Source organism: Rhinoderma darwinii, chromosome 4, assembly GCF_050947455.1.
Source record: "Rhinoderma darwinii isolate aRhiDar2 chromosome 4, aRhiDar2.hap1, whole genome shotgun sequence".
Lineage (NCBI taxonomy): Eukaryota > Metazoa > Chordata > Amphibia > Anura > Rhinodermatidae > Rhinoderma > Rhinoderma darwinii.
Genome location: NC_134690.1, coordinates 361,037,676 through 361,058,721, shown reverse-complemented (window position 1 = coordinate 361,058,721; position 21,046 = coordinate 361,037,676). Strand labels below are relative to the sequence as shown.

The following is a 21,046-nucleotide window of genomic DNA, read 5'->3' as shown; positions in this document are numbered from 1 at the left end:
TCCTCTCTCTCTGTCACAAATATGACACTGTATTAACAGTTATAGTGTTATTGCTAACCCACTATCTTTCCTCCAGCATAAAACTACATTGGAGAGCACCTACTAAACCGTCCTTCCTAGCACTATGGGAAAAATAACTTAATATTCAGTTTTCCCCAGCAGAAACCAATAAAATACTGTCGAGCTCTCACAGGTTTTCTAGATGCATAAAAATCCAGGAAAATTCATATAAAACCCTTACTAGGTGGAATAAGACTCAGCACCAATTAAGGTTGACGGGTCTAAGTCAGGACAATAGTTGCTGGGGGTGTGGTTGGGCTGTAGGCACCATATCACACATTTGGTATTATTGTGATTCCATAAAACCATTTTGGACGGATGTACAAAACTATATCTCACAGGTATGTGGAGGCTCCTTCTCACTGTCCGCCGAGTTGGTGCTGTTGTGGCTTCCTACTTCTCAATTTCGCCCCTCCAAGAGTAATTTACCCACCATAATGCTTACGGCAGCAAAACTACTTATTCCACTTAACTGGAGATCTACTGCACCCCCAACGTTAGCACATTGGAGGAATAAGCTGTTTACGTCCACATATATGGCAAATAAGAAAGAATTTAAACCGCCAAAATCGCTGTTTTTTGGTCACCTTAGCTCTAAAAAAAAAACAATAAAAAGTGCTCAAAAAGTTGCATGTGCCAAAAAATGGTACCGATAAAAACTACAGATCGTCCTGCAAAAAATAAGCCCTCACACCTCTCAATAGACTTAAAATAAAAAAAGTGATGCCTCTCGGAATGTGCTGAAACAAAACAATTGTTTTTTTTTAACAAATCGTTTTTACTTTATAAAAGTTGCAAAATATGAAAAAAAAAACTATTTAAATTTGGTATCACCGTAATTGTATTGAGTCGCAGAAAAAATTCAAGTTGTCGTTTTTACAGCGCGGTGAAAGCAATAAAAACAAAACCCAAAAAAACATGGAGGAATCACAGTTTTTTCCAATTTTAGCCTGCAAATAATTTTATTTTCAGTTTTTCAGTACATTAAATGGTACTTTAAATGGTGTCAATAGACAATACAGCTCATCCCGCAAGAAATAAGCCCTCACACCACTCTACTGACAGAAAAATAAAAAAGTTATGGCTCTTGGAAGGCGGGAGTGAAAAAAACAAAATAAAAAAGCAAAAAATGGATCAGTCCAGAAAGGGTTAATTTCTGGACTAATCCATTAGCGTATAGCTGACTATGCTATTGCTTCCTGCAAAACGACAGGTCCGGTGCACAACAGACACAAACGGAAACCACGGGCACCGGATCTGTCACCATTGAAATCAATGGTGATGGAAACAGAAACCTCTGTTTTCCGTTCCTGTCAGGACCCCAACGCAGATGTGAACGAAGCCTAAGAGTGACCTCGCCAGCTAATTCTCCACTGAAAATTTGGAACAGGACACTGTTGACACTGCTGTTAACCCCTTCGCGCCATTTCACGTACAGTTACGTAATGGGAGATGGCCTTTTCGCGCATCTCCACGTAACTGTACGTGATGGAGATGAAGCTGGCTCAGGAGCTGAGCCAGCGACATCACCGCCGGGTGACAGCTGTATGTTACAGCTGGCACCCTGAGGTATCGGCCAGGACCGGAGCTAGCCTCCGATCCGACCGATTAACCCCTCACATGCTGCGTTCAATAGAGATCGCAGCATGTGAGGAGTTTATAGCCATCGGCACCCCAGCAACGTGATCGCTGGGTTGCCGGTGGCTGCAAAGGCGATCGGAGGGCTAATGCTTACCGCCCGATCAGCCTGTAACGGAATCCTCCTATGCCCCGTCGTCGGCGGGGCCCAGGAGGCTTCCGGTACCATCGGCAAGATGGCGCCGGCTCAGCTTCCGGCTCAGAAGCTGAGCCGGCGTCATCAGCAGTGGGTGTCCGCTGTATGTTACAGCGGACACCCCGATCTATCGGCAGGAACCGGAGCTAGCTCCGATTCCTGCCATTAACACCTTCAATGCAGCGATTCAATGCAATCGCTGCATCAAAGTGGTTTGTATGCAATCGGCAGCCTTGCCATGTGATGGCAAGGCTGGCGACTGCTACTATGGCAACAGGATGCCTAACAATGGCTTCCGGTACCATCGGCAAGATGGCGCCGGCTCAGCTTCCGGCTCAGAAGCTGAGCCGGCGTCATCAGCAGTGGGTGTCCGCTGTATGTTACAGCGGACACCCCGATCTATCGGCAGGAACCGGAGCTAGCTCCGATTCCTGCCATTAACACCTTCAATGCAGCGATTCAATGCAATCGCTGCATCAAAGTGGTTTGTATGCAATCGGCAGCCTTGCCATGTGATGGCAAGGCTGGCGACTGCTACTATGGCAACAGGATGCCTAACAATGGCTTCCTATCTGCCATTACGTTAGCCGATTAGGCCCCGCCCGGAGACGGAGCCTGATCGGCTTGCTGTCAGTGAACAACTGACAGTTCTAATACATTGCACTACATAGGCAGTGCAATGTATTAGAACATCAAACAAACAGTTGGACCTTCAAGTCCCCTAGTGGGACTAAAGAAAAGTGTAAAAAAAATTGTAAAAAAAGTAAAAATAAAAGTTGTAAAACATACAATAAAAGTTTCAAATAATAATACAAAACACAATCGCCCTTTTTCCTTTATCAAGTCATTTATTATTGAAAAAAATAATAAAGCCATACATATTTGGTATCGCTGAGACCGTAACGACCTGAACTATAAAAATATTATGTTATTTATTCCGCACAGTGAACGCCGTAAAAAAACAAACTAAAAAATACTGACATAATTGCTATTTTTTGGTCACTTTGTCTTCCAAAAATTTTAATAAAAAGTGATCAAAAAGTCGCATGTACCTAAAAATGGTGCCTATAAAAACTATAACTCGTCTCGCTAAAAATAAGCCCTCATACAGCTCCGTCGACGAAAAATTAAAACCGTTATGGCTCTCACAACATGGCGACAGAAAAAATCCATTCTCTTTACAAAAGTTATTTTATTGTGCAAAAAGTTGTAAAACATAAAAAGTGCTATAAATTAGGTATCACCGGAATCGGACTGACCCGCAGAATAAAGGTAACATGTAATTTATAACGCATGGTGAACGCTGTATAAAAAAAATGCCAGAATTGCTGTTTTTTGGTCACCTGGCCTCCCAAAAAAAAAAGGATAACAGGTGATCAAAATGTCGCATGTACCCCAAAATGGTACCAATAAAAACTACAGCTCGTCCCGCAACAAACCAGCCATCATACCACTATGTCTATGAAAAAATAAAATTAGTCAAGGCACCAATAAATCAGGAAAGAAAAATATGTAGTTGTGCCGGCTCGAGGGGAACATTTCTTCTGTTTCTTCTGGCGAATTATCAAGGCCCCTAAAATTAGGGAACCAGGAAGGGGTGGGCCCAAACATATCTGCTGGAAGTGAGGGCGCCCGTATTATACTAGGACAACACTTTCCCAGCAAAATTCCCCAAACTTCAAAGGTGCCGAGTGTGAACCAAAAGGGGAATAAGTAAAGACCCGTGCGACACCGGCCTGTGCAGAAAGGATTGTGTCACAGCATAACACACATCTATGGATTATTTTATTGTTTTTTTTTACCCCACTATACCACCTGACTATGCCCCTTATATACTCCGCCTGCCTTACATGTACCCCGACATTATAAACGGAAACACCAGTAAGACTCAAAACAAAACTACTACAAGCAAAATCCACGCTCTAAAAGCCAAATGGCGCTACCTCCCTTCTGAGCCCTACAGTGTGCCCAAACAGCAGTTTACTTCCACATATATGGCATCGCCATACCCGGGAGAACCCTTTTAACAATTTTTGGGGTGTGTATCTCCAGTGGCACAAGCTGGGCGCCACATATTGGCATATCTATTGAAAAAACAGTTTCACTCTGCAATATCGAGTGCACACCAATTTCTGCCAATCACCTGTGGGGTTAATATGCTCACTACAGCCCTAGGTGAATACCTTGAGGGGTGTAGTTTCCAAAATGGGGTCACTTCTGGGGGGTTTCCACTGTTTTGGTCCCACAGGGACTTTGCAAATGCGACATAGCGCCCAGAAACCAATCCAGCAAAATCTGTACTCCAAAAGCCAAATGGCGCTCCTTCCCTTCTGAGCCCTACTCTGTGCCCAAACAGCAGTTTATGACCACATATGTGGTATTGCCGTACACAGGAGAAGTTGCTTTACAAGTGCTGGGGTGCTTTTTTTCATTTATTTGTTGAGAATATGAAACATTTTCAGCTAAAACTACGTCTTATTGAAGAAAAAGGATTTTTTTTATTTTCACTGCCCAATTCTAATAAAATCTATGAAACACCTGTGGGGTCAAAATGCTCACTACACCCCATGATGGATTCTTCAAGGGGTGTAGTTTCGTGAATCGAGTCACTTTTGGGGAGTTTCCACTGTACTGGTACCTTAGGAGCTTTGCAAAAGTGACATGGTGTCAAGAAACCAATCCAGCAAAATCTGTGCTCCAAAAGCCAAATGGCACTCCTTCTCTTCTGATCCTTGCCGAATGCCCAAACAGCCGTTTATGACCACAAATTGGGTATTGCCGTACTCCAGAGAAGTTGCTTTACAAATGTTGGGGTTCTTTTATTCCTTTATTTGTTGAGAAAATGAAAAATTTTGAGCTAAAGCTACGTCTTATTGGAAAAAAATGTTTTTTTTTTATCTTCACTGCCCAATTCTAATAAAATCTATGAAACCCCTGTGGGTTCAAAATGCTCACTACACCCCTAGATGGATTCTTCAAGGGGTGTAGTTTCCTAAATGGAGTCACTTTTTTGGTGTTTTCACTGTTTTGGTCCCTTAGGGGCTTTGCAAATGCGACGTGGTCTCCGCAAACCATTCCTGCTAAATTTGATCTCCAAAAGACAAATGGCACTCTTTCCCTTCTAAGCTCCGCCGTGTGTCCAAACAGCCGTTTATGACCACATGCGGGGTATTGTTTTACTCGGGAGAAATTGCTTTACAAAAGTAGTGGTGCATTTTCTCCTTTTAGTCCTTGTGGAAATTAGAAAAAATTAGCTAAACCTACATTTTCTTTGAAAGAATGTAGATTTTCATTTTCACGACCTACTTCCAATAATTTCTGCAATAAACCTGCGGGGTCAAAATGCTAACTATACCCCTAGATAATTTCCTCAAGGGGTGTAGTTTCCAAAATGGGGTCACTTTTGGGGGATTTCCACTGTTTTGGCGCCGCAGGAGCCTTTCAGACCCGACATGGAGCCTAAAATATTTTCTAATAAAAAGGAGGCCCCAAAATCCTCTAGGTGCTCCTTTGTTTCTGAGGCCGGTGCTTCAGTCAATAAGTGCACTAGGGCCACATGTGGGGTATTTCTAAAAACTGCAGAATCTGGGCAATAGATATTGAGTTGCATTTCTCTGGTAAAACTTTCTGTGTTACAAAAAAAATGTATGAAAAATGAATTTCTGCAAAAAAAAAAAAGAAATTTGAACATTTCACATCTACTTTGCCTTAATTCCTGTGAAACATCTAAAGGGTTAATAAACTTTTTAAATGCTGTTTTGAATACTTTGAGGGGTGAAGTTTTTAAAATGGGGTGACTTATCGAGGGTTTCTAATATATAAGGCCCTAAAATCCACTTCACAACTGAACTGGCCCCTGTAAAAATAGCCTTTTGACATTTTCTTGAAAATGTGAGAAATTGCTGCTAAAGTTCTAAGCCTTGTGAGGTCATAGAAAAATAAAAGGATGTTCAAAAAACGATGCCAATCTAAAGTAGACATATGGGTGATGTTAATTAGCAACAATTTTGTGTGGTATTACTATCTGTCTTACAAGCCGATACATATAAATTTAGAAAAATGCTAATTTTTGCAATTTTTCGCTAAATTTTGATGTTTTTCACAATTAAATACTTAATGTATCGAGCAAATTTTGCCAGTAACATAAAGTCCAATGTGTCACGAGAAAACAATCTCAGAATCGCTTGGATAGGTAAAAGCATTCCGGAGTTATTACCACATAAAGTGACACATGTCAGATTTGAAAAAATAGGCTGTGTCCTTAAGGCCAAAACAGGCTCAGTCCTTAAGGGGTTAAACACCCACCAATCTGACTTTCAAGGCATGTCTGATAAAATTGTTCCCTCATAAAGGCCTTTAAGGCCTCCTTCACACATTTTGTTCAGCGTTTTAAAACGCATTTTAAAAATGCCATGCGTTTCAAGCGTTTTTTACATGTGATTTTGGTGGCATTTTTATATAGTGTCATCTTGTACAGGCATTTTATCTGGCGTTTTGGAAATTCTATAGAGAAGTCCAAGGAGAAAAACGCCAAAAAAAACACAATACCTAGAGCATGTTGCGAATTGGAAAAAAACCAAAAAACACGCCACTGAACACAAAAATGCTAAAAACAAAAACCGCAAACCAAAATGCTGTGTATGTAGGCTCTCATATATCACTACAGACCTTGAGGTAACATCTGTCAGCAGCTTTTTTTTTGGAAAAAGAAAAACACCACCAAAAAAGAAAACGTGTGTGGATCCAGCCTTAAAGACCTCATAGTTACCACTACTAATGTTGGACGCTCATCTACTTGTATAATTTTCTTGTCACATGGTTACCTATCCTACGGGAAAAATAGATGCTCTGTGGTCTCCCATTGTGATGGTTTACCAGGAGGTGTAGAAAGTATTTTACCGTATACAGATACAGCCTGCTGTGAGGGTATTTCAAAATACTGCCAATCCTGCAAATATAATTTTCAAGTCTTCAAGTGTTGATGGTTATTCTGGGAGCTCTTAAGATCACTTTGATTCATTTTTTACTTGTTTTCTATTATTTGTTCTCCCTGTGCTATCCTGATTTACTGTTATATTTTGCTCACTCCTCTACTGACAGCACTATGGACTAAAAAGAAACGGGCATTTCTTATTACACAGTGGTATGGTTGAGCTCACAACAATGTACAGAAAAAAAAGGAAGATTTTTTTATATATATATATATATATATATATATATATATATATATACATATATATATATATATATATATATATATATATATATATATATATATATATATATATATATATATATTGTGTATATATATATATATATACCCATAGTATATATATATATATATATATATATATATATATATATATATATATATATATATATATATATATATACATAAATTGTATGGATTAAATGTGTTTTTCCAGCCCTATAAGAAGTTAAATAAAACAAAATATAGCTTAAAATAACAAAAAAATGTTGCGCTTACCTTTCAAATACCCCACCGCTCCTAAGCCAAAATGTTCCCGGTCCCTACCACTCTTTGTATGCACCACTTCAGAAATGACATGTCATCTCATCACATGACCAAGGCAGTCAAGAATTAGGGATTTTGCTATTCATTCTGATATTCAATTTATGGTCTGAAACCCACCTGTAAGACTGGGCAGCACACAGACATTTAGTTGCTTTACTTTCTTAGACTCTACTCATACTAGTGTTGTCCGACGCACAAATGGACTGATATGCAATCACTGGTTAAGCAATTCTCAGGGTGGAAGTATATGGAATTGCTAGGCGAGCGATTCCCCAAAGGCTGCAGGAGACTGCCGGGAGTGAGCGTGCAAATGAATCCGCAACCTTAAATCCGTCAAAACTCTGATCAACAGAGTCTAAGGCTACTCTATGGTTTTCGCCAGAGCCGACCGCAAGGCAGGATGGTTTTTGCTGCATAGAACCCAGGTTGTATTAGAGTTCAGTGTTGGATAAGAGGTGCAGATCAGTAAGAAAGTGGTTAACAGGTATAGCAGAGGTAAAAACCAGCCAGGAGCAGATATTCCAAATCAGTAAACAAGGGGTTGTCCAGAGACAAGCAGAGGTCAGTTTCCAAGAAGTCCAGAAGTCAGAGGTATAGAGTATTGTCAGTAGCTTGATCAAAACACCTGAAGACAAGGAAATTCACAAGAAAAGAAAGAGGGGAGGAAGCCAGGTATAAGTACTCCACCCTTACACCTGACAGGCAGAAAGACAGAGAAGTGGGATAGGCTCAACAAGGAAAACCAGAAGTGACCAGAAGCTAGACTAATTGTCATGACGATCTTTAAGAGAACAGACGTTTCCTAACATGGACCCTATCATATGCTGAGCTATTCTTGCTGTCAAATGTAATGGAAACGAGAACAGAGGCTTTGAATGCAGATGTGAATAGAGCCCATGCTTCTTTTTTTCCACAGAGTAAATATTAGCATAAAAGTAGCTGGACAGTCACATGTACTTTCATATTACTCTATGAATCAAAAAAAATTACTCAACTTTTTTAAATTGCTTGAAAGCAGTGACTGAAATAACATAAAGCAGTGACTAAAGAAAATAAATCATAGGTAACGACAGTCATAGCAATTTGCAATTAACTCATTGTATTCCTGTAGACTCTGATGGTCTTGCAAGTCTTCAAGTCAAGTGACAAAATGTCTGGATGTTACCTCAGCCTTATAAGATCAAATGACCCGATGTGACCAAATATACAAAAGAAATGTAAACTTCTCGGTAATGCTTTTTGCTAGCATATTCACAAAATGTTTGGCGTTGGGTCTTTAGAAGAGAAAACTTGTGTATTCTGATACAGATGCATCCAGACAATCACTGTTGTTTCTTCAAGGTCTTCTCAGCGAAGGCTACCAAATGCCGGTGCATATAAATTTCTATTTGACACATTTCTGTCAGCTATTTATTGAATGAAAAATGAATAAGAACTTTGTATCTTCAAGAGTAAGGCCAGAATGATTGTATTGTCTATATTATTGTCTATACACCCAACCCCCCTACTGAATCAAACTTAGATCCCCATTAATTATCTAAATTTAGGCTCACTTGAACTGTGGGAGGTCTGGGTGTTGCCGTCATAGTAGTACAGATGCTAAAATGCAGTGACGTTACATGGCTCCTTCAGGGCCGGAATATAGGTAGTACAAAAGGGGCAACTGACCAGTGACCTCCACCTCCCATTTCCTTCTAGCTCTTCCCAGCAGCAGAGCATTTGGATTTGATAAGATTTAGAGAATATCTCAACATGACATGAAAGTTTTAGTGTAATAAAAGAGGTGATTATGCAGCTTTTACTAATAATTATTACTTTTTATGTGTCATACTCTGAACTCATCTTATTCTAAACTAAGAAGTCCGACTAACATCACCTGCAATTCTTTGCTCTCTGTCCCCTTTAAGTGTGCATTATGTGACGCTCCCTCTGTTTGAAGCAAAACTGACATTGTACACAAGACTTTTCTGTAAAAATCTATTAACTTATTGGCACTCACTGAAACTTGGATCTTAGACTTGGAGCAACCTCTCCTGCTGCCCTCCCCTATGGGGTACTGCAGTTCAGTCACAGTCCCAGGCCTGGCAATAGGCAGGGTAGAGGCGTAGGTGTACTCCTCTCCGCACAATGCTTTTCAACTTATACCTCCAGTCGTCTCTTTCACTTTCCCATAATTTGAAGTCCACAATGTCTGGCTCTGCCACCCATTTTTTCTGCACATTGCAATAATTTATCATCCTCCAGATTCAGCGGGTCTCTTTAGTGATCCCTTTGCTTCCTGGCACCCATACTTACTTTCCTGTGAACTACCCACACCTGTCATGAGGGACTTAAACATCCCTATTGATCAGCTTCTAAGCTCCTTCTTCTTACCTGTTCCATAGGATTTGGGAATGTGGCAGAGGTAGGGAAATGTTCTACCTCTGCAAGTAGTGATGTCCCCAGGATAGTTCCAGGACAGTACTTTCCTGGTGAAGTGCCATCCACAGAAAAAAAAAAGCGCCCCCAGAAAAGGTGTCGTGTCTGTGTCAAAAGAGGCATAAGAAGAGACACAACATACCAGTGTAACACCTGTCCCACTGACCCTGGACTATGTATAAAGGAGTGCTTCCAAATATATTACACCTCTCTGGAGTTCTAAATTAAATTTGTATCTGCCCCTTTCAATTATAATTATAATTTACAATTACAGCGCATTACCATAACCATTTCACCATTTAAAAATTGAACATCCCCTCCATAACAAAACTAAAAATACCCATTATACCCCTAGATGAATATCTAGGATTTGTAATATGGTGTAGTATCTGCACAATTTTTTAGGCCTCTGCAAACATGACATGTGCCTAAAAATCATCCAAGTAAAATAAGGCCTCAAAATCCTTGTGGTGTTCCAATACTTTCTGGCCCTGCCATATGTCCAGCAACAACAGATTAGGGCCAAGTTTGGGGTATTTCTAAACTCGAAATAGCCTGATAAATATTGAGGTGCTTTTCTTCACTTGCATGCTCTGTGTCTGAAAAATCTGTCCTATAAATGAAGCATTTGCGAAAAAAATTGAAAATGTTCTTTTTCACGCCACATTTCCACAAGATTCTGCAAAAAAACTGTGCGGTCAAAAAAGTGATGACACCCCTAGATAAATTCCTTGACGGGTCATTTCTGGGTGTTTTCCATCATTATGGGGGCTCAGAGTCTCTTCAAAGATCAAATGGGGCCGTTGAACCAATCATGCAAAACTTGGGCCCTGAAAATCTAAGGCTGCTCCTTCAATTCCAGGCACTGCCATGTGCCCACAAAACATATTTGGACCACCTTGGGGGTATCTCTGAACTCGGTACAAATGAGCCAATAAATGTTGAGGTGTTTTTCTTCACTTGCATGCTCTGAACAATCTGTCCAATAAATGAAACATTGGTGAAAAAATTAAAAATAGTTTTTTTCACGCCAGATTTCGACAAGATTCTGCAAAAAAAATGTTTGGTCAGAAATTTGATCGCACACCGAGAAAAATTAATAGAGGGGTGTAGTTATCAAAATGGGGCCATTTCTGGGGGTTTCCCATCATTATGGGGGCTCAGAGTCTCATGCAAAACTTGAGTCCTGAAAAACTAAGGCTTCTGCTTCACTTCCATGCACTGCCAAGTGTCCACACAACATATTTGGACCACTTTGGGGGTATCTCTGAACTCAGTACAAATGGGCAAAGAGATGTTAAGGTGCTTTTCTTCACTTGCATGCTCTGTGTCTGAAAAATCTGTCCTATGAATGAAGCAGTTGTGAAAAAATTTTAAATGTTCTTTTTCACGCCAGATATCCACAAGATTCTGCAAAAAAATTATGGGGTTAAAAAATTGATCACACCCCTAGAAAAAATTCCTTGAGGGGTCCAGGCACTGAAAACTATTCCATCAAAATCCGTGCTCCAAAATCCAAACGACACTCCTTCTCTTCTGAGCCCTGCTGTGGGTCCAAAAAGCAGTGTATTACCACATATGTGGTATTACCGTAATCGGGAGAAATTGCTTTATAAATGTAGTGGTGCTTTTTCTCCTTTATTCCTTGTAAAATTTTACAATTTCTATGTTTTTCCAGAAAAAAAGTAGATTTTCATATTCACACACTAATTCAAATAAATTTCGCAAAACAACTGTGGGGTCAAAATGCTAACTATACCCCTAGAAAAATTCCTTGAGGGGTCCAGTTTCCAAAATGGGGTCACTTTTGGGGGGTTTCCACTGTTTTGGTCCCTCCAGGGCATTGTAAATGCGACATGGCACTGAAAACTATTCCAGCAAAATCCGTGCTCCAAAATCCAAATGACGCTCCTTCTCTTCTGTGCCCTGCTGTGGGTCCAAACAGCAGTGTATTACCACATATGTGGTATTGCCGTAATCGGGAGAAATTGCTTTACAAATTTAGTGGGGCCTTTTCTTCTTTATTCCTTGTAAAAATTTAAAATGTCTATGTTTTTTCATAAAAAAAGTAGATTTTCATCTTCACACACTAATTCAAATAAATTTCGCAAAACAACTGTGGTGTCAAAATGCTAGCTATACCCCTAGAAAGATTCCTTGAGGGGTGCAGTTTCCAAAATGGGGTCACTTTTTCTCTGTTTTTACTGTATTGGCAGCACAAGAACTCTTCAAACCTGCCATGGTGCCTAAAATATATTCTAAAAAAAGGAGGCCCCAAAATCCCCTAGGTGTTCCTTAGACTGAAGCACAGGTCTCAGAATCAGTTAGCACACTACGGCCACATGTGAGATATTTCTAAAAAGTGCAGAATCTGGGCAATAAATATTAAGTTGTATTTCTTGGAAAAAACCTTCTGTGTTATAGAAAAAAATGGATTACATATGAATTTTGGCAAAAAAAATGAAATTTGTAAATTTCACCTGTAGTTTGCTTTAATTCCTCTGAAATGCCTAAAGGGTTTAAACACTTTCTGAATGCTGTTTTGAATACTTTGAGGGGTGCAGTTTTCAAAATGGGTTGATTTATGTGGACTTTCTAAAATATAAGGCCCCCAAACTAACTTCAGAACTGACCTGTTCCCTGAAAAAATAGCCTTTTGAAATTTTCTTGAAAATATGACAAATTGCTGCTAAAGTTCTAAGCCTTTTAACGTCCTAGAAAAATAAAAGAATGTTCCAAAAATGATGTAAAGTAGACATATGGGAAATATAAACTAGTAAGTATTTTGTATGGTAAATTTTGAAAAATGGTAATTTTTGCACATTTTCTCTAAATTTTGATGGTTTTCACTAATAAATATTGAATTTATCGACCAAATTTTTACACTAACATAAAGTACAATATGTCACGAGAAAACAGTCTCACAATCGCTTGGATAGGTAAAAGCATTCCAGAGTTATTACCACATAAAGTGACACATGTCAGATTTGAAATATCGGCTTCGTCCTGAAGGCCAAAACAGGCTCAGTCGTGAAGGGGTTAATGAACATTTTTACTTATAATAAAACAATCTAGAGGTATTCTTTCATTTAAGTAGTCTGACAGGAAAGCATGTTGGCTTATGTGTTGTGTTATATTTCTGAACTGCAGGTCTCAGGGTTGTAATGAGAAGTTAACAGCTAATAAGAAATAGTTATAAATGAGCTTCGTTGGTGAGAGTTCAAACCAATGACTCGTTGAGCTTTCCAGATGTTTATGACCCGAGGCACACCGAGCCCGAGACTTAATAGAATTTCATAAGAAGCAGATTTTACACATACACTAGCAGAACTAACCTAAATTTTTTATTTTTTTTTGCAGATATATTATTTGTACCTAGAACACCAAGTTTGAAATGGAACATTACAATCTGCAATTTGGAAAGAACAGATAAATGTATTGCTATTCATGCATCACTTCACTGAGGTTTAACATTTTCTTACTCCAGGCTTATGCATTCATAATCTACAGCACAGTTTGGTAAGTCTTGGTTTTCCAGATGGCATGAAGCTCAATGTTAACTAGTAGACCTGGGGCTGGCATTGTAGCAATCACTGAAGACTCATAGGTTAGCAAAGCCGGTTGTACTGGAATAAGAAATACTTCCATTAGCGTGCCATAAAATTAAATTATTTGGCAGCAGCATTCTGTGTATGATCACTCTAAAGACCTAATTTACCATCTGCTACAATTTAAAAAGGTTTTCAATGTTGATGTATTTTCTTTGCTCATTTTATACAAGCGTTTATCTGGCCTGTATCATTTTTATAATGAACTGTCTGTTTTCAGTGATTATTTTTATTGAATGTAATATTTAACTAACTCCTATCTATCTATCTATCTATCTATCTATCTATCTATCTATCTATCTATCTATCTATCTATCTATCTATCTATCTATCTATCTATCTATCTATCTATCTATCTATCTATCTATCTATCTATCTATCTATCTATCTATCTATCCAAGCATAAGTGATACATAATACATTAATGATTGCATCCACGACATGTGTGATCATGAACATTTTATCTTAAGCCTTTTCATTATGATTATCTTTCCTAAACTTTTATGAAATTAACTTGTTGCAAAATCCACTGTTTTTAAATTCTAATCTACCTGCAAATAACTGCAACATAATAGATGATAAGAGCTACCTAACACAAGCTACAGAACCAAGTTAAATAAATAGATGGTAATGCCCGTGATTTGCAACATACGTATCTATTTTCTTCACATGATTGTCACCAGAGAGACTAAGAAGCCGAATGCAACAAGCTTAATTCCCATCGCCCTTTTCTTTAATATCGTTAAAGCAATTTACTTGTAAATCTTCCCTTCTAGAAGCAAATAATAAGCTGGATTGTCAGAGCAGCCCAACATGTCAGGGAAATAAATGGTTGTAATTTCTCCCAAGCTGAAACATGACAGTTTTTGTGTGCTGTAAAGAGACACTGTAGCATTTCACCGCACTGCAAAATGTGTCACATAGAAGTTGGACATCAGTCATTTGAAACATCTGTCTCCCAGCATTGTGTGCATTTACTCGTCTATTATTCTTTCCTTCTCCCTCAGATTTATTGTTCTAATGTTCAGAGACTGTCATCGAAAACTTCACTGACAGAATAATTTAGAAATGTATTAGATCTGATTTGTCAATGAATCAAGGATGAGATGTCATGAGTGTGACATAATGTTATGTGTTACTATGGGTTTTCCCTGGGACTGTGGATAAACCTGAACTTGTGTATGTTCCGCTTCAAACAACTATTTATAGTTTATATACAGAATTATTCTACATAAAAAGTTGAGCAACTTTGTCAATACATTACTTATCTTGTACTGTTCTTTAACTATTGTCATTCCTTGCTCATAGATTTCTCTGGTCAGTTCTGTGACGTATTATTGATATACCAGGCTTTCTAAAATAATCTGATGAAGAAAATACTAACTGACTAACTACTTTATATAAGTTCAGCTAAGATTTTAGACTGTGTAACATAATCTTGTCATTGATTATAATTTCTGTAACTGGAAATTCTAAAAAATCAATACTGTTGTTTCAATATTTCCTATTGAATTTTTTTAACAGAATTGTATAAAGTAAATTTCGGGAGATCAGTTGAAACAAGATGCTCAATACTTCAAAGGGTTGACATCCTCTCGTATAAAGGCCCAATGTAAGGAATCAGGTTCTACGATACCCAGAGAAAAACTATACCGGATCGCACACTTCACTTATAGCAATGATCAATTACGGTCAATATCCTAGGCAGGTTACTGAAACAGCAGGGTATAGAATATCTAGAACAGAGTATACACCATTATAATGGGTAACTAGTAAATAGGAGATTGGGGATTTGAATAAGGCACACATTATTCTGACTGGGCCATGCTCACTGCTTATGCTAAGATTAGAGCAGCAGTGCCTGATGAGAAGAAGAGACTTCTCTGTACTGTGGCCAGGTGAGTTTATTATATCCGTCTATAAGCCAGAGTTGGGAACTGCTGTGAAGTGCATCACTCACTCAGAAAGTCCCAACTCATCCATTGACAAAGGCACTCACTAGATCCAGAATGTGACAGCAACATGGAAAATAAACTAAATGATTCAAATTCATTAAAAATTTCCTAAACGTTTATAATTTTTGCAAATCAAAAACTTTTTGGATTCATCCTGCAAAAATCGCTCAAAATGGCGGCCACCATTTTACAGATCAGAAGAAGACAAGACAGAAAAGAAGGATCACATGACCTCGGTGGCCTGGCGGCTTCGCCATAATGCCTTGCAGGCAGCCCTCTGCTAGCACAGTCAATAATGTGGGGTATAGGTGTGAGTCACTGATGACAGTCATTTGAGTCATAGTCACTATAAACAGCCACACCAGGAAATGGTGGTGCTTTGTACGGATACAGAAAGTAGAGCGTGGACATCAGATAGAGAGTGAGAGATGGTAAAAACACAGAATACAGATAAATAGTGGATTAGTGTCAGTGAGTGTGTTATAGTGAGAAGAGAATAGATAGTTAGATTTACAATAATTTGATAGAGAGATAGGCAGGCAGGCACAGGCAGCATTGCTGTGAGTCAGTGCTGCTGCAGCTATACTATTCTTACATTAATTTTTGAAGTACCAATCTTCAACACATCATTCACAAATCTTTAATAATAATATTACTCTTGGTGCTCATAGCATACATACCACTGCGTGCTGATACAGATGTCATGGACGTGATGTCACTCATTGTTTTGCATATATCGATAAGTGGAACCCAAAAAATTAGCGTATTGTTCTGCGTCAAGTACATATACAGCGCCGTTATACTGCAATTTTTATCCAAGTGACTTTTTTTGTTTTAAAAAGCATAAAAAATCTGACAGTGTAGTGTGCTTTTAAACAGGCTATTTATTACCACTGGTGACCATCCATTTACCCATAGCCATATTTTTTGCTATTATTTTTACATCACTAATGTTGTCTTGGCATTAAAGAGCTTGAATGGGTTTGGTTACAGTCCTAGAAGACCTCAGAGTGTCAAACACAACTTTTAAGGGCAATCGGGCAATTTCAATTTGCAACTTATTTATTCAAACTAAATCAAGTCTGATGGATGATCAACTAAATCGCATTAGAAACTAATTTAAGAAAATAACTCATCTCTAGTTCCTACCCTCTGCCAAAGGTATGAGTCCACCCCTCCTAATTAGTGGATTCGGCCATTTCAACCTCACCACACAGAATAGCGGAAGCTGTCAGAGCCATGTGGGGGGGGGGGGGATTCCATATTATTTCCAATGGTTTTGGAATGATATGTTTAACAAATATATATGGATGTATATGAATGTATGTTTGTATAATATGACATGGAACATTTATTTCTTATTTCCATTGGGCCAAACTTCCAAGCTAATTTTTTTTTATATGAATTATGCATGTGCTGGAAAGCAGTAAAACTACAACAATGATATAAGAGTTTGACTGAAAGGAAATATCACAAGAAATATTTAGTACTGCAAATACTGAAATGCTACATATGGTGACTACAATACTTGGGTCAATAGCTGCAGATGTGCATTTTACTAGATCCTGATCAATTTAGAAACATCTGAGTTTGACATTTCCATCAGGCTAAATGCTCCCATGGTATTGCAAAAATGAATATAATATATCATAATCTAAAGCTAAAATAATGTGTTTCCTACATAAACCTGAAGCCAAACAAGAATCTGGAAAAAAATTTAGTTGCATTGCCCAAATATATAGGAAAAAAAATAGGGAACCAGGCAACTGGAAAGGAACCATTTGACTTTTAAGGTGGTATTAAACGGTTCGATGTGGGACGTGTAAATGAGCGCCGATAAACGAGACAGCTCATTGATTGGCGCTCGTTTGTTCCTTTCACAAGGAGCTTGTATGGGCACAAGCGCTAGTTACTCTGATCGCTCATCCCCATACATTTCCATCATGTTGGCAGCACATCTTCCTGTTTGCATGGGGAGATGTGCGGCCGACAACGATATTATTTTCTGCATTTAAAACTATACAATCAGTTTACACAGGGCAATTATCAGGGAACGAGCATTCTGTGAATGCTCGTTTGCCCGATAATTGGTCAGTGTAAAAGGGCCTTTAGTTGGATCCACACATCCTTTGAGATGTAGCAACTGGTAAGAGGCTTTTTCCGCCAAAAAATTGGTAATATCTAATACACATAAAGGGAAGAGAGGTTTAGCAATGACTATGTATAAAACTGGCCATTAGGTAATGCGGCATGAGCACTAACTGCAAAGTCATGTCATACAGTCCTAAATAATACTGCCTTACAGACAGTGTCATACTCTCTCCCTGCTCACTCCTCCTGCTCCCCTCCCCTCTCCATAGACTTGTATAGGTAGGCAGTGAAGTCACACACCCCCACCTTCTGCAGTCCGTCTGTAACTGGCCAATGATTGACAACAGGAGGTGGACAGTAGATTACAGCTGTCCACTACCTAGTGGCAGTAACTTCACCCAGATTTTGAATGGATAAAACAACTCAATTTAAACAGTAAGTAAATTACAGAGCTGCTCTATATCAGGTAGACTATTAGATCAGAATAAGTTGTTTGAAAAGTTAGTGTCCATTTAAAGAAGACCACAAATGGTGGGGATCTAGTGACAGAAGGCCTTGAATGGTCTAGTCCCTGGTCAATTACTACCTTTATCCATGCTATATTCCTGCCCTATACATATTGTATATTATGAAAGGTACTCTTCTTTCCATGACTTTTATATAATAACTTACATACAAGCATATGTTTATTTTCCTTAGTTTCCTTGAGAAACAACGAGAATATTTCATTCAATTCTCTATATTTGTATCTGTATTCAAGGGCAACTTCACAAAACAGGTGTGACTGATGCTACATATGAATGGATAAAAGACATACATTGAAGCTAGAAAGTTAAAACAATATATTTAAAGGGTAACTAAACTTTCAGAAAACTTCTGACATGTCATAGCGACATATCAGAATTTTTGATCGATGGGGTTCTGAGCACTGAGACCCCCACTGATGGCTAAAAAGAAGCGGCAGAAGTGCTCGGTGGTTTCTGATCATCTTTTCTCAGAAAATAATGGTAACGGTGTGTGGACTCAATAGAAATTCTATAAGCCCGTACACCAACTGCTCGGCTTTACGAAAAAAGCCGATCAGAAAGGAAGCGGCTCAAAACTCACCCGAGCACTTCTGTTGCTTTGTTTTAGCGATTGGGGGTCTCAGTGCTCAAACCCCCACAAAACAAAACTTCTGACGTCACTATGACATGTCAAAAGTTTTCTGAAAGTTTAGTTGCCCTTTAATTTAAAAAAAACAGCAATAAAATGTAAATGTTCTAGTGGACCGCAGTATGTGAAAGCAATGATGGACATGCAAAAGTGTCAATGACCTTTTCCTTATTGTGATACATAGGGCACCACGGTCATGAATGTATGGAATCAGTCATGCAAACATACATCCTGAAGACACTGAAGCACCCATTAATGTCAGATGTAAGATATTACTAACCTTAACCCGAGATTCATGTGAAATGGTGTGTCAAAAGTCTACCATTCAAATCTCCCAGTGTTCCCATTAAACTGCTGCTCCTATCCCAGCTGCAACAATATGATATCTTGTAAATCAGTTGTGTCATGGTGGTTTTTTTCACTTTGAAAAGCTTGTAGATAGGATGTCATAACTGATTTTCTTAAAGACCGAAATCCTACTTCAGCTTGAAAAAGTAGGTATGAAATATCATTAAAATAATGTAAAATTGGGTTGGCATAAAAATGACATTGTTTCCTCATCAAAGTGGATCTGTCATCATAATATGATGACCTATAAAAGGGCAGCATAGTATGGGCACAGGTTCACTCTCCTATTAGCCAAAACGGCACAAAAAATATAGTGATTGCCCTCTGATGCTGTTGTGTATCCAGCGGTGGGGGAACTGCTCCCCTCATAAATACACCGGAGTCCTAACTATGCGTTTACTGTATTCTTTGATCGCTCCTATTATTGAAATGGCACAATATTTTTGGGGCCGCTTTGGCTAATATGAGAGCAAACCTCCCTTACATAAGGCAGTATAGTCTGATTTCAGATATGCTTTAAGCCTAGGGCTCCATAGCAACACACGATGCCCAAGAGTCGTAGTCAAATTGTAGCATTTTTAAGCCACAATTTCAATATTTTCCTATGAGAACCAAATTGCTAGCCATGCAAAAAATCTGACAATACTGGGGTTTTTAGGGATACTTGCAAAGACACTCACAACTGTTTCTCCCTTGGAAAATCATTCATGTCACAGCACAAGTCGTGGTAATGCTAGGATTTTAATGTAACTCACGGGCAACAACGTGTCACCATGGATCACTGCTCTAAATCTAGAATGTTCATACTAAATGCATAGGTGCTCTGATGTCATTTGACTTTGCATTGATATGATGAATTGCTGTGAACGGAACTTAGTATAACATAAGACGTAAAACAGAAATTGTTCTGTGTTTTTTCAAGGAATTGTTTAGATTTTTTTATAGTTGTTTAAATATGCAAAAATAGCTTTTTATTCGAACCAGATCTAAAATTTGTTATTTTACTGAAGGTTTTAGTACAGCCACATCCAAAGTGGATACAATTCTAAACATTGTATATAAATATTGCAAAGTGCATAGATATTTTTAATCTGTTATGAAAACTTTTACTTGTGAAAATCACTGATGTACTGCTTAGAGAATGGCCAACATGGAGAAAGCTATTGCTATATTATTCTACAAGGGGATTTTTATATTCTTTGTTCCCAGTTCTATTTCGTTATTTTGGTAAATTTGCAGTCTTTGACTCACACTATTTACTTACCTATGTGACTGACATGGTAAATATGTTTAATTAATTCAAGCTTCGCATAATGTAAATTTCATGAAAAAAGAGTGCGGAAAATGGTGAAGATTCTGTTCCACAAAAAGAAAGCAGTCAAAGAAATTTAAAGGAACACTCTTGTCAAAACTCATGCATTGTTTTATGGCTAGTGCAGGACCTAAGAAGGCGGTTCAAAGAATCCCTGTGTCATGCTCCACCCCCTCTAGCCCTGCACTAAGAATAATAGAATATATCAGTTTTGCCTTTAGTATTTCATAGCATGATCTAGGCAGATGAGATAATATCAGTGTAAAGGATAGCACATAGGCATCAAGCTGTTTGCCATATTGGTTCAAAAACATTGGAATGAGTTGAATAAAGTGTCTATTTTAAGCCTGTATCTTATCAACTCACTCTCATCACTATTTTTGTTTGCTCATATGTATCTGGCGTCTCATTTCTTCTCATTGTTCTTGTCGAGCTCCCTCTGCTCCTTATAATCTCCATTTTCTCCTTCTTGCCATTCCTTTCCTTCTCATTCTCTACGTTCTTGTTCTTGCTATTCCTCTCCTCATTCTCACCCTTCTTCTTCTCCTTCTTATGCTTCTGCTTATGATCATTCGTGTCCATTCTTTCCTTCTTTCTATTCGATACATACTGTGAAATGTAAAGTTACAAAGCCCCGCAAAGGTCTATTGTGACTTTTTGAAAATAAAAATAATACTAATAAAAAATCTGAAATATAGAAAAAAAAAGAATCACAAAAATAAAAATATACGGATAACCTACCAAAAACGTTATAGCTGTTAAACTCCTATGCACTAAAATTAGCTTGAC

The 21,046-nt window shown here is 38.4% G+C and overlaps 1 protein-coding gene across 1 annotated transcript in view; it reads right to left on the bottom strand.

Moving 5' to 3' along the window:
- LOC142760560 (uncharacterized) overlaps window positions 1-20,839 on the bottom strand; it is a 121,052-nt gene extending 100,213 nt beyond the window's left edge. The window contains exon 1 of the mRNA XM_075863752.1: window positions 20,624-20,839. Coding sequence (XP_075719867.1) covers window positions 20,624-20,839 — 216 coding nt within the window. The remainder of the gene's footprint in view (window positions 1-20,623) is intronic.
- Between the last annotated feature and the right edge of the window lie 207 nt (window positions 20,840-21,046).